The sequence below is a fragment of the Pleurodeles waltl genome, chromosome 10, assembly GCF_031143425.1.
Source record: "Pleurodeles waltl isolate 20211129_DDA chromosome 10, aPleWal1.hap1.20221129, whole genome shotgun sequence".
NCBI lineage: Eukaryota > Metazoa > Chordata > Amphibia > Caudata > Salamandridae > Pleurodeles > Pleurodeles waltl.
In genome coordinates this window covers 755,708,900-755,723,660 of record NC_090449.1, presented here as the reverse complement: position 1 = coordinate 755,723,660, position 14,761 = coordinate 755,708,900, and the positions used below count along the sequence as shown (strand labels likewise).

Genomic DNA, 14,761 nt, shown 5'->3' with positions numbered 1-14,761 from the left:
CTGGTCAGGAGGCTCAGGAAACATCCCTCATGTTGATGCGGGTGGCCCCCACTGTGGTTCACAACTCTTCTAGAACTGTCAATGGTTCTTCATGAAAAGCTTTTCTTCAACCCGGACCTTCTCACTCAGAACCATGATTAAATCAGGCACCCAAATCCCAAGCAATTTAATTGTGTGATATGGCTCCTGAAGTCAGAGTTTGGATACATTAAACTACCTAATTAATGCATGGATATTCCTAAAGAGGCCCGTACACCCACTATTAGAACAATTTAAGCAGCAAAATGGAAACGTTTTGGGGGTTATTACAACTTTGGAGGAGGAGTTAATCCGTCCCAAAAGTGACTGTAAAGTGACGGATATACCACCAGCCGTATTTACGAGTTCCATAGGATATTATGGACTCGTAATACGGCTGGTGGTATATCCGTCACTTTACCATCAATTAACACGGATTAACACTTCCTCCAAAGTTGTAATAACCCCCTTTGTCTGCTTCGGTCTATCCAAACAATGGGACCCGTTCAAAGCATCATTGCAGTGTGTTCTTGTATACCTTCTTCATTTGCGGAAAGCAAACTTAACGCACACTTCCATAAGGTTACATATAGCAGCTATAGCTGCTTACATCTAGAATAGACTGCATTCCTCTCTTTTCAAAATTCCTGTCATTAAAGGTTTTATGGACGACTTAAGAGAGTGATTCTGCTATGTCTTCATCCAGTGCCTTCTTGCAATCTTTACGTTGTGCTCACTAGACTCATAGGTCCCCCATTTGAACCTCTACATTCACGTTTCTTTCAGTTTCTGTCATGGAAGGTGGCATTCTTAGTTGCTATCCTTCGCTTAGGCGTGTAAGTGAGGTCCATCCTTAACCTTGCAAGAAGTCTTTTTCCAAATACACAAGGACAAAGTAATTCTTTGCTCCAATCCAAATTTTTAACCAAAAGTGGCATCTCAATTTAATCTAAATCAAACTATTGAATTGCCATTCTGCTTTCCGCACCCAGATTCTGTTGCTGAAATAGCTCTCCACACATGGATGTAAAGAGAGTGCTTATGTTCTACATTGATAGAAGTAGAACATTTAGGAAACCAAACAACTTTTTCTGCCTTCTCACTACTACACAAGGGCAATCCTATATCTAAATCCGGCATAGCTATGTGGATTGTTAAATGTATTCAGACCTGCTATGTTCAGGCCATTACCTGTTCCTCCTAGAGCACACTCCACTCACAAAAAAGGAGCAACTATGGCCTTTTTAGGTAACATTCCCATAGCTGACATGTGTAAGGCAACTACATGGTCTACCCCACACACCTTCACTAAACATTATTGTGTGGATGTCTAGGTCAAGCAGTGCTATGTGCACTATTCCAGACCACTGCAACACCCACAGTTTAGACACCGCTTTGGAGAGTAACTGCTTTAAAGTCTGTGCAGAGCATATGTATTTACAGCCACACATGCCATCTAATGGAAAATGTTACCTAGTAAGCATCGGTTTGTTGCATGTAGTGCTGTAGATTCACATGCACCCACCCATCTCCCCAGACACCTGTGGCTGTTGTAGTTTTTCCTTTCTAAAAATTCATACATTCATTTGCATGGTTGTCTCATTTCTTACTCTTACACTACACTCCATTCTCACCCGCCTGCAGGAAAGCAACCTAACATGTGCATTACCAGCAAGAGGAGGAGTCACTACACCTCGTGACTTGAAAGGCTTTTCGAAGAAAAACAACTTGCAACCTTCCACACCCATCACTTTATGGCAGAAGTATGCAGATCATATGAGACTACAGTTTTACATGCCACAAACCGTTGCTTACTAGATAAGTAACATTTTCCCCTTTCTCCTTGTTTCAGTCCAAAAAATGTGTTAGCACTTGCCTGCAGAAAATCTTCTGCAAGGTCTCTATTAGACTAATCTGGTAGTTGCTTGAGGTGTGCTGTGTTGACCTTTCTTATAAATCGATATAATCTCTGCCGTGAGCCAGGATGGGGTGTTGGGGGGAGGGGTCTTCATATCCTCTGAATATGAATTTAAGAAATAATTCATGTAGGTACCCCAGATGTCCAGTGGGCTTTAAAGAGCTCCTGTCCGGGCTTGGCGCTTTATCGCAAAAAGTTGACCTAATGGCCTCAGACGTTTCCCTGACCTCAAATTTCAAGGAGCTATGATTTAAAATTGTTGCTGCCAGTGCTCGATCACTGCCCACAGAAGCCGGATCTGTACTGTAAGAGTACAAATTACTAAGGAACAATACCCAATCTGGAATTGTACAAAGCATTCCACTGGCTTCCTCCCGTCATTTCCTCTCAATGCCAAAGTATTCCAAAACCACCTGTAATCCTTCAACGGTATGGCAAAGGTTAACTCTTCCGATAGTGCATCTTCTGAGTCCCTCTTGGCCTTGGCCACTTATCTTTTATAAGTCGTCCTACATACACAAGTTTGGATTTATTTTTAGATTTAGCAGCTAACAGAAGCTCTGTCCTGGCCACTCTACAGGATTTATTAAACCACGGGGCTTCCTTCTGGGGTTTGGGAGTACACTTATTCCCCTGCTTCAATGTTTCTCTTATATTTGTGAATAGTGTTTCACAGGTCTTTTCAAGGTACGGCCTCTCTCCATTGGGAGAAGTCCATCCAATATCACTAGCTGTTCTTTGGCCATGTTTACTACCTTCTCCAATGCACCTGGTTGTTTTTCAACCCATTCTCACCTAGAAACGTTTCCTTTATTGGAAAGCACAACACCCCCTACTTGTGCGTTGCCTTTGGTACATGGGGCTTGAGCTAGCGAACCCAACATTGAGAGAATAAGGGCATTAGCTATCTATCTGTTCGACTACTATCTTATCGTGCACAAATGGCCATTCAGTCAGATTAATTAAGAACTACTCAATCCATCTACAGTGGCCAGGTCGGTTGTAGGTGTCACTGCCCTCACCATCTGACCTAGACCTACCGTTTATAGCCCTTAGTTTATTTTTTGAGAGAGTTCTAGCAGCTGTGCAGCTCTACGGGTCCATTTCGCTATAGAAAGATCTATGGGAGGGATTTTCCATCTGGCATCCAGGTCTGGTGTCAGATTGAAATTCAGAGGCAAAAGTGGCTCAAAGGTGGAATTAAAATCATCCACTGTCAACACCATCCCTTTACGCTTAGGCTCCGAAAGAAAATCATCTAGTATACTTATGGCTTTGGTTTCTTTGTTTCTTTCATCTTCCCGGTTGTACACATTAAACAGTAATGAAATGCCACCATGAAAGTTCATCATTAGTCCCGAAACCTGCCACATTCCAAGAAAGGAATTGTCAAGTTGCAAGTGGTAGTTGTGGAAACTTCCCAAAGTGCTAGTTATCTCTTGCATGGAATCTCTAAGCAACCCATCAGTTGTCATGTGAAAACATGCCTCCACTCTCTCTGTAAGTTGGCCAGACACACTTATAGTGGTTACATTACAGTTTCCTTCAACTGTGAACACTATGCCCATTTCCCCTCGATTTCAAGTGAACAGGTGATGTGTGCTAGACCTTATCAAAGCATACTTTCTCAGAACTTCAGCATGTTAACATTGGAAGTTCTTGACGTTGCTAATAGAAAAGGACCATTAACCATGCAAAGCTCTGCCCAAATCCTGAAATCGCCCCCACATGTTATTGACACAGGTAGTGTAGCAGCTGTAGGAAAGTACAGTCTTTTTGGCATGGGTAGTCCCACTTTTTGCCAGCTGGTAGCGTGTTTTGACTGTTCACTGGGATCCTGTTAACCAGGACCCCAGTGACTGTGCTCTCTCCCTCTAAATGTGGTTGCTTAGGACTTAGCACACCCTACAATTGGCATACTGGTACCTCCATATACGTCCCTAGTATATGGTTCTTAGGTACCCAGGGCACTGGGGCACAAGGGGTTCTCCATGGGTTGCAGCATGTTTTGTGCCACTCATGGAGCCCATGCAAAATGTGTCTGCAGGCCTGCCATTGCAGCCTGCGTAAAAAAAGTTCATGCACCCTTTCACTGTAAGTCACCTCTATGGTGGGCCCTCCTAGCCCAGAGGGCAGGGTGCTGGTACCTGTGTGTCAGGGCACCCCTGCATGAGCAGAGGTGCCTCTATGAACTTCAGCTCCATTACGCTGGCCTTCGTAAGTGCAAGGAAGCCATTTTACCTGTGTACTGGGCACAGGTCACCACCTGTGTCCAGCTACATAATGATAACTCCGAACCTGAGCATGTTTGGTATCAAACATGCCAGAATCATACCACCAATACTATTGCCAGTATTGGTTGTATGATTCCATGCACTCTGGGAGCTCCTTAGATGACCCCCAGCATTGCTCCTACTAGTCTTTTGGGGGTTTCTGGGCAGCCCGCGCTGCTGCCACCCCTCAGACAGGTTTCTGCCGTCCTGCTGCTTGACCAGCTCAGGCAAAGGAAAGAAGAACAAAGGATTTCCTATGGGAGCTACTCCAGCGATGACTCCACTCTACAACATTTTCTCCAGCTCCTTCCAGCAACTGCAACATTTCCCTGGCTGTGCATTCTCTGAGAGTGATGAGTCTACAGCCTGCGCAAGAAGTAAGAAGGAATCTCCCTTGAAGTGAAGGAGTCACTCCCCTGCATACGCAGGCACCAACTGAAACAACTGTTGCGTGAATCCTCTCTCCTCCGGAACTGCTTGGATCCTGCATCACAGGGGGTGGTCTGGAGTGGTCCCCTTGGCCCTGTCAACCAGCTGTCCAACTTGGGAGACAGTAAGCCCTTGCCTCTCCTTGCAGGACAGTACCCTTGTTCACCGCCACGCTTGCAGCTGCCAAGGCTAGTTTGTCCTCCTCCTAGGGATCTGTGTAGCCCCGGCCACCAGCAATCCTTCCTGCAAAGCACAGTCTTGTGCCTGCTGCTCCAGCAACGTGAGACTCCTCTCCAGGTGTGCTGGAGGGCCTCACTGTGACTCCTGTGCCTGCTGCCCATGGCTCGCTTGTAGGGGCTGCCTCCTCTTCTTGTGACTCTCCTTTCTCAGCTGCTGAAGGTCACCCTGGACTCCCCTCCTTGGGTCGAGTCCCCTGGGCCTCGCTGGCCCTCTTCAGCCTTGGAAAACCTTCTCTCAGACCATTTGCCAAGGCTTGTTGGTGGCTTTCCAGCACCACTGACTGACTGCACCACGACTGCCGACTTAAGTCATCACTTCTGAAACACATCTTCTGCTCCTGTGCTGCACTGCTGACTTTCTTCATCCACCGTTGACCTGGCCCTGCATCCACAGAAGGGTGGGTAGTGGCTCCTGCCACAACTGGACATTCTAACTCGAACTGGACATTGTAACTCGAACTGGACTTGGTCCTCTTCCTTTGTAGGTCCTCTTCTGTCAGGATCCACCTTTGGCTTCTTGCAGTCTTGTCTGGGTTGTGCACAGTCCTTTTCCAAAGTCCTTCTGTTGGTTTTGGGGAAAACCAGGTACTTACCTCTTCTCTCCTGGTTGCTGGGGGTCACCCTCCTACTTACCTCTTGCGATTCCTAGTTCCTCCAGCTCCCCTCTACTGATTCCACTTCCTTGGAGGAGAGGGGGGCCTGCGGGGGGACTGCCTTTCACATTCCACTTTTTTAGTATATGATTTGGCCCTCCCCTAGACCCCTCACTATTTGCTATTGCTTTAATCAATGTCTGTTGCTTTCTATGCTATTTCTTGATTCCTAATGTGTACATAATAGTGTGTTTACTGACCTCCAGTTGGGGTATTGCCTATACAGTATTTTAGTATTTGTGTTACAGTAACAAAGTACCTTTATTTTTGTAACACTGTGTGGTTCTTTCATGTGTGTGTAAGTTCTGGGAGACTATAGCTGTATTGCATAAGCTAAGCTTTGCATGTCTCCTAGATAAGTATTGGCGGCCCATGCACAGCTACCTCTAGAGAGCCATGGCTTCCTAGACACTGCCTACACTTCACTAATAGGGGATACCTAGACCTGTTACAAGAAAGGGGTGTTATGTTAGGGTTAAGTGGGCGCTCGGGATCCTCTATCGAGTCAGTTAGTGTTCAAAGATGAAAGGTGCCAACACAAGGGAAACACCCAATCCCTTAAGGTCAAGAACCAAGCACACAGAGAAAACACAATGCGTGGCAACTCTCTCATCAAAGAAAATTATTTACAAATGTTAAACAATACATGATCCAAATTACAATAGGATTTGATGCATATTAGACATTTATCCAACTGTAGTGTTGCCAAATGGCTTCATAATTTAATTATGAAAAAACTAAAGTTGAACAACAATTTAAAAATACAACAAAATGAAAATCTTTTTGTGGTGTAGAATTTATATTTAGATACAATTGTTGCAAATTGATGATGTAAACGCGTACTCGCGTCGTGGCTGCTCCATGTACTGACAACGCCATTCACGCCAATACGGCATGATCTTTACTTAAGACCTGAATCTAACAGACGGGTTTACATTTCTCCTTACTGATTTTGGACGAAGATCGCATTAACCATGACCGTTGTTTCAATAACAGTCGGCTAACATGAAATTTCAGAGAATGGTCTAATTAAAAGCCCTGAAGAAGTCGTTCGGGATTTTAAAAGGAGATTTCCCTAGACGAAACACGTGTTGGCAGAGAATTTGTCACCAATTTTCAATAATTGTATCAAAATATAAATTCATGCAGAGAATTTGTCATCAATTTGCAACAATTGTATCTAAATATAAATTCTACACCACGAAAAGATTTTCATTATGTTGTATTTTTCAATTGTTGTTCAACTTCAGTTTTTTCATAATTAAATTATGAAGCCATTTGGCAACACTACAGTTGGATAAATGTCTAATATGCTGTATCAAAACCTATTGTAATTTGGATCATGTATTGTTTAACATTTGTAAATAATTTTCTTTGATGAGAGAGTTGCCACGCATTGTGTTTTCTCTGGATACCTAGACCTGGTAGAAAGTGATAACACCATAGGTGCTCACAACACACCATGCCAGCTTCCTACAGCAGCTGGGTCAGGTCAGAAGAAGAAAACTATTTACCTACCTCTGAATAGAAGATTGACTCAATAAACCAAGCTCTTTTAGCCTTTACTTCAGCATCCACGTGAGGTGAACTCTAAATTTCTAGATAGATCTTATTAAGGAGGACTTCGACCTCTCTGTGAGGTAATTTAGTGTTTCTCCCCCTTTTCTAGTACCATTTCCAAATGAATACCTGGAAGATCAATGGAGTCGGTGCTCTTTGGATTAGAACAAGGTAGCCCTCAAGGTCTTCTTTGTTGGTGTGGGGTACAGTTGCATGAATAGCTACCATTACAGATAAAAGGCATGGGTACCATGTTGTTCCTCAGAAGCAGTCCCCTAGAACTCAGTCCATCTTATGCTGAAGTTTTTCAATTCTATCCTGTTGATTCTCCAAGACAGCAAAACAAAAATGTAACTTGAACAGACGAGGATAGATTTATTAAGTGCCACATGAAAAAAGCCAGACCATCTGGTACTGCCCGTTTTTCATGCAATTCTAAATCTCAGCTGCCCATGGATTAGGTGTCCAGTATGTAAAGGCAGATGTCTGAGCAGAGTGTTCCAAGGATGTAGTGAATGGATTTTATATGGGAATTAATTAAACTTTATTTCCATTTGCTCTCCTAACAAATCTTAATGGTCCTGGTTTACAACACCGGTTTAAAAGCTGGTTAAGGATGTTTCTCAGTGCTTTTCCTCTCATACTGCTAATCTGAGAGATCACCTGAATCAGTAGCAGCCAGGGGGCCTGCATGATTCGAATTCCTCCAAAATGGCATTATCATTAGTGCTTGAAGGATTGCCTTGATTTGTTGCTGTTGCTTTACCAAATGTTTGTCACTTTCTCTCCATTATACCCAAGGGTAGCCATTCAGTGTGTAAAGAAGTGGAGCTTGAGGTGTGATTGTGCCAACTGCCACAGATTTAATATTTACTGTGTGGGCTTTCTTTCAGTTCCTAGCCCTGCAGTGCTATATGGGTCTGTCAAAGTTGGATATGAGGTATCAGTTCAGTTTTCACTACAATAATTTGTGGTTACTACTCTGCAATCAAGTGGCTATACGGGAACTATCCATTATCACATTCCCTCATTCATTCTTAATTTTATTACTATAGACATAGCATCCAAAAATAATTTTCTTTAAATAAATCCTGGCCTTTATTTATTTATTATTATTATTATTATTATTTTTTATTTTTATTTTTTTGCTATGCAGGCGGAAGAAGCAAAGCAAGAGTTGCAAGAAGTTGTGGAGTTCCTGAAAAATCCTCAGAAGTTTACTGTTTTAGGCGGTAAACTCCCAAAAGGTATGCAAATATATTTGGACTCTATAAGTCATAATTAGTAAGAACTGTGTCCATGTTCTTTCCATGTTGGACATGCTAGATAGTATGTACAGCATTTTGTTATGTTCAGTTGCATAATTTGCCTACTTATGCTATATCTACGCCACTTGATAGTTTTCATTTTAGATTTCAAATGGGATATTCCTTACATATTTTCAGGACTGATAACCCAGTAAGCCTAATCTCTCTGCTTCCAGATTTTTTTCCATAAATTTCCATGAGTATTCCATAATATTCATATTTTTCATTTTCAATGTTGCTTTTACCTTTTTGTCAGTTGTCATTAATTGTATTTGTTTTTAATGTATCTTTATGACAGGACAATAAAATCAAAAAGCTACAGTACTAGCAAATCCTTTCTAGAAATGTTCTACATTAATGTGAACATGTAAGCCAGTGGGATAATTTAGTTAGTCTTCCTATCCTAACAGTGTGACAACTCGTGCTAAGTTTCAGTCTATCTGAGAGTGGTACTTTTCTTCCATTACTTACTTTTCTTATGTAAGCCCTGTTACACTTACAGCGCACCTTAAGTCTGCAATGGTTAGGCATGCTTGTACCATTAAAAATATTCACCTACAGTAATTGGATTTGAAGCACAAGGGCATCATTTTTGTAACTATCCGTGTCACATCGTCCATATATCTATATATATATATATATATATATCTCTCTTTCTCTCTCTCTCTCTCTCTCTCTCTCTCTCTCTCTCTCTCTCTCTCTCTCTCTCTCTCTCTCTCTCTCTCTCTCTCTCTTTCTCTCTCTCAATAGAGTAGTGTATGTTAAATATGTAAATGTTGCTCTTTGCCACAAATACATTGTATAGTGATACAGCATTCATGTATCACTTCATACTCCTTATGCTGTCACAATACATTCAGATTTGCCTCTAGTTCTTGGTAATCTTTGTAAGTTCATGTGTGACAAGTGTGTTGATTTCTGTTGACATCTCTCTGAATTGTTGGGTGAGGTGCATGAGTTTTGAAGACTTTTCCTAAACGTGGTGCTTTGGCATTGAATTGCTTAAACATGGAAAGTAATGGAGGGTGCAGGGGTAGAGGCAGTGGCTCAAGAAGATGATCTTAGGGTGGTCTCTGTCATCAAGTAGAAGCCACGATTACCTGCATCGGAGGGTGTACAAATAATATATGGATCTACTCAGGGGTGTGGAATTCCTGTTGCCCAATGCCCAAGAACAATTGTGGTCAAGTTTTCATTTTTATTTTGTATGTTTTGTGGAATGGGTAGTCTCGTCCCACCCTGGAAAACATTTTACTATTTTCCCTTGTAAGGAGCAAATGTTCATCCTTTTCCTGGATGGAATGGGCTGGAGAGGACATGGTGAATGCTGTTAAACATGTAAATCTGTAGGGGTGGCCCATTCCACCTCTTTCCAGTCACTGTGAGTAGATTTGCTAACTCAAAAATCTCCATGCAAGTGAGTGCAAAGCATTTTTTTTCCACACGTGCAAAAATGCTCCTCTATGGTTTCCAAGGAGGTAGAATAATAGACGTTCGCCCCTAATTGGGCACGTGGAGCACGCAAACAAGACTTCATATACTATGCCAAACTGTAGTTCAAATTACCTCCGCTATCGCACAAACAAGACTGTGGTCTCTGCAAAATGCCTTTTGGATACCAGTGATACTACACAAGCTAGGACTCTTGAACTCCAGCCTTTTTTGGAATTGCCAATTAGACTTTGGTAAGACACCACACATGTTCAAATGTAAACATGTCTTTCCCTAATAGTGCCAAATAGAAGAATAAATACTTAAGGTTTTCAGAATTCTCCTTTGAGCCATTAGTTGTTCTATTAAGCATCTTCTTGACACCAAGCATTTCTCCTCTGATTCGTTCTTGCCTTTTACTCATTGATCTCATGCTGGGTTTTGGCATAGAGCTGATCATATCAGAGTGAAAAAGTTCCCCAAACATATCTTTCCGTACCTTGTGGTCATGACTTTGGTTCCCCAGAAACAATGACAACCTTTGCTTCCACTAAGCTCACATCCTTGCCTCCTCCAGGATATTGGGGGACCCAATCATAGTATACCTACAGGAAAACAAACCCCCATGACCAATACAACAGATTTTTACAAACCTGACCTACACATCGTCTTCTTATTCAGAAGGTCCCTCTATATGCACCTACTTTTGCCTCCGCTCAACCCTTGAAGGCCACCCGTATCACTTCCAACCCTCTCCCACTCTTCTCTTTTTGTTCTTTTTCATGTGCTTTCTAAGTCTACTCTCCCTTTTCTCTTTTTAAATTAATATATTCATTATTTGTCTATATCATGTCGTGCACTTCAGACACATCTGTATACCCTAACTTTCTGCTTATTCACCATCTAAGCAGTTCTTGTCTCGTAACAATGTTTACATATGAGCTCACATTGTCACATACTTTGGTGTGTTCTCTCGTATTTCCTAAAACCTGATTGTACATAAAATATACAGGATGAATGATCTTTGTCTTTTCTACCAATATTACCAAGTCCTATTCAATAAAAAGACACACTCATATACACACACACACACGGTTTGCAGTTCCCAGTAAAATACTTGCATTTTCATGGTGAAGACATACTTGGTAAAGGCATATATGTGATAAAAAAATATTATAGGTAAGTATCCAAACACACAGCTCCTTAAGCAGGACTAGGCACCCGTGGGGCAGGGGAATGGGGGCGTAGGGCGTGCCGGCCATAATTGACAAAGAACTGCAACAAAAGATGTTCACTCTGGAAAGTAGGTGAAAGAAATGTTTTAATCCATACGGACGCTTTTCAGCCGTCAAGGCCTGAGTGAGCGTCTTTTGTTGTGATTCTTTGTCTTTATATATATATATATATATATATATATATATATATATATATGTTCAGATACACATGCTGTGCACATCCCGCCATCTGGTGTTGGGCTCAGAGTGTTACAAGTTGTTTTTCTTCGAAGAAGTCTTTTCGAGTCACGAGATCGAGGGACTCCTCCCATTTCGACTCCATTGCGTATGGGCGTCGACTCCATCTTAGATTGTTTTTTTTCCGCCATCGGGTTCGGACGTGTTCCTTTTCGCTCCGTGTTTCGGGTCGGAAAGTTAGTTAGAATTTTGGAAAAATCATCAGTATTGTTTGCGTTCGGTATCGGGTTAGTTATAACAGATCGACACCGATTTTTGAAGAGCTTCGGTGGCCCTTAGGGGTTTTTTCGATCCCCCCGTCGGGGCCTGGTCAGCCCGGCCACGTGTCTCTTCAAGGCTGATGGAACGGACCCCATTCCGCTTCTGCCCAAAATGCCATAACAAGTATCTTTATACAGATCAGCATCTGGTCTGTAACTTGTGTCTGTCTCCAGAGCACAAGGAGGATACCTGTGAAGCCTGTCGAGCGTTTCGGTCGAGGAAGACATTAAGAGACCGAAGAGCAAGAAGACTGCAGATGGCGTCGGCGCCGACAGGACAAGGGCGTTTCGAGGAGGAAGAAGAAAGCTTCTCCATCCATGACTCGGACGAGCTCGATCCCGAAGAAACGCCGAAAACCGTGAGTAAGACATTGAAACATAAAACTCACGAGAAGACAACAAAAGCCCAGGGGACGCCACCGCCAACAGGCCATGGCTTAACCCGAAAGATAGGTGAGCGATCATCGGCACCGAAAAAGGGCATGCATGTGGCGAAGTCATCCGACTCCGGTTGAGATACCGCCACACAGCAATCTCGGGCCCAAGACACCAGCACTGAACAGATTCGGCACCGAGACAGTGGCACCGAAATGGTTCGGCACCGAGAAACCACGACGCCGAAAATAAAAAAGGTTGCCTCGGAGCCCAAAAAGGCGACCGAAAAGATTTTGATTCTGAAACATCCAGCATCGGAACCGAAAACAGGTTCCTACACAGAGGAACAGGGATTGTCCTCCCAGATGCAAGGACATACGTTCGGAGAGGAACTTCAATCTGTTGAGCCAGTCTACACTCAAAGAAGGCTCCACATTCAAAAAGACACAGGGAAGATAAGCACTCTTCCCCCAATTAAGATGAAAAGAAGACTTGCCTTTCAAGAAAAGGACAAGCAGCCATAGGCAAAGGTGGCAAGACAAACAACTCCACCACCATCAATGCATACATCACCGGTAGCCACTCCACCACTGATGCAATCTCCGACTCATACTGCAATGAGTCAAGATGATCCTGATGCATGGGACCTTTATGATGCTCCTGTATCAGATAACAGCCCAGACTGTTACCCTACAGGGCCGTCGCCACCTGAAGACAGTACATCCTACACGCAGGTGGTCTCAAGGGCAGCTGCGTTTCATAACGTCACCTTGCATTCAGAACCAATTGAGGATGACTTTTTATTTAATACACTCTCCTCCACTCATAGCCAATACCAAAGCTTACCTATGCTCCCAGGAATGCTAAAACATTCTAAACAAATATTTCAGGAGCCTGTTAAAAGCAGAGCCATAACTCCAAGGGTGGAAAAAAAGTATAAGCCACCACCAACAGACCCTGTTTATATTACGCAGCAATTAACACCAGATTCTGTGGTTGTTGGGGCAGCTCGCAAGAGAGCAAACTCTCATACCTCGGGAGATGCACCACCTCCAGACAAGGAGAGTCGCAAATTCGATGCTGCGGGTAAAAGAGTTGCAGCACAAGCAGCAAACCAATGGCGTATTGCCAATTCACAAGCACTTTTGGCAAGATACGATAGAGCTCATTGGGACGAAATGCAGCATTTCATAGAACACTTACCCAAAGAGTTCCAGAAAAGGGCACAACAAGTGGTAGAAGAAGGACAAAGTATCTCCAATAATCAGATACGGTCATCAATGGACGCAGCAGATACAGCTGCAAGGACAGTAAATACTGCAATAACAATAAGGAGACACGCATGGTTGCGTACGTCAGGATTCAAGCCGGAAATACAACAAGCCGTGCTGAATATGCCCTTTAATGAACAGCAGTTGTTTGGGCCGGAAGTCGACACTGCTATTGAAAAACTCAAAAAAGATACTGATACCGCAAAAGCCATGGGCGCGCACTCTACTCCCCACAAAGCAGAGGCACATTTCGCAAAACACCATTTAGGGGTGTGTAGGAAGTTGGCTCTGTATGTGCTATTTCAAAGTAAGGAATAGCATGCACAGAGTCCAAGGGTTCCCCTTAGAGGTAAAATAGTGGTAAAAATAGATAATACTAATGCTCTATTTTGTGGTAGTGTGGTCGAGCAGTAGGCTTATCCAAGGAGTAGTGTTAAGCATTTGTTGTACATACACATAGACAATAAATGAGGTACACACACTCAGAGACAAATCCAGTCAAAAGGTTTTTATATAGAAAAATATCTTTTCTTAGTTTATTTTAAGAACCACAGGTTCAAATTCTACATGTAATATCTCATTCGAAAGGTATTGCAGGTAAGTACTTTAGGAACTTCAAATCATCAAAATTGCATGTATACTTTTCAAGTTATTGACAAATAGCTGTTTTAAAAGTGGACACTTAGTGCAATTTTCACAGTTCCTAGGGGAGGTAAGTATTTGTTAGGTTAACCAGGTAAGTAAGACACTTACAGGGCTTAGTTCTTGGTCCAAGGTAGCCCACCGTTGGGGGTTCAGAGCCACCCCAAAGTCACCACACCAGCAGCTCAGGGCCGGTCAGGTGCAGAGTTCAAAGTGGTGCCCAAAACACATAGGCTAGAATGGAGAGAAGGGGGTGCCCCGGTTCCGGTCTGCTTGCAGGTAAGTACCCGCGTCTTCGGAGGGCAGACCAGAGGGGTTTTGTAGGGCACCGGGGGGGACACAAGCCCACACAGAAATCTCACCCTCAGCAGCACGGGGGCGGCCGGGTGCAGTGTAGAAACAAGCGTCGGGTTCGCAATGTTAGTCTATGAGAGATCTCGGGATCTCTTCAGCGCTGCAGGCAGGCAAGGGGGGGATTCCTCGGGGAAACCTCCACTTGGGCAAGGGAGAGGGACTCCTGGGGGTCACTTCTCCAGTGAAAGTCCGGTCCTTCAGGTCCTGGGGGCTGCGGGTGCAGGGTCTCTCCCAGGCGTCGGGACTTTGGATTCAAAGAGTCGCGGTCAGGGGAAGCCTCGGGATTCCCTCTGCAGGCGGCGCTGTGGGGGCTCAGGGGGGACAGGTTTTGGTACTCACAGTATCAGAGTAGTCCTGGGGTCCCTCCTGAGGTGTTGGATCTCCACCAGCCGAGTCGGGGTCGCCGGGTGCAGTGTTGCAAGTCTCACGCTTCTTGCGGGGAGCTTGCAGGGTTCTTTAAAGCTGCTGGAAACAAAGTTGCAGCTTTTCTTGGAGCAGGTCCGCTGTCCTCGGGAGTTTCTTGTCTTTTCGAAGCCGGGGCAGTCCTCAGAGGATGTCG

The 14,761-nt window shown here is 43.7% G+C and overlaps 1 protein-coding gene across 1 annotated transcript in view; it reads left to right on the top strand.

Moving 5' to 3' along the window:
- The window catches only part of YME1L1 (YME1 like 1 ATPase), a 665,597-nt gene that overhangs the window by 187,027 nt on the left and 463,809 nt on the right, over nucleotides 1-14,761 (top strand). Inside the window, exon 9 of the mRNA XM_069211321.1 lies at nucleotides 8,247-8,337. Within this exon, the coding sequence (XP_069067422.1) occupies nucleotides 8,247-8,337 (91 nt within the window). The remainder of the gene's footprint in view (nucleotides 1-8,246; nucleotides 8,338-14,761) is intronic.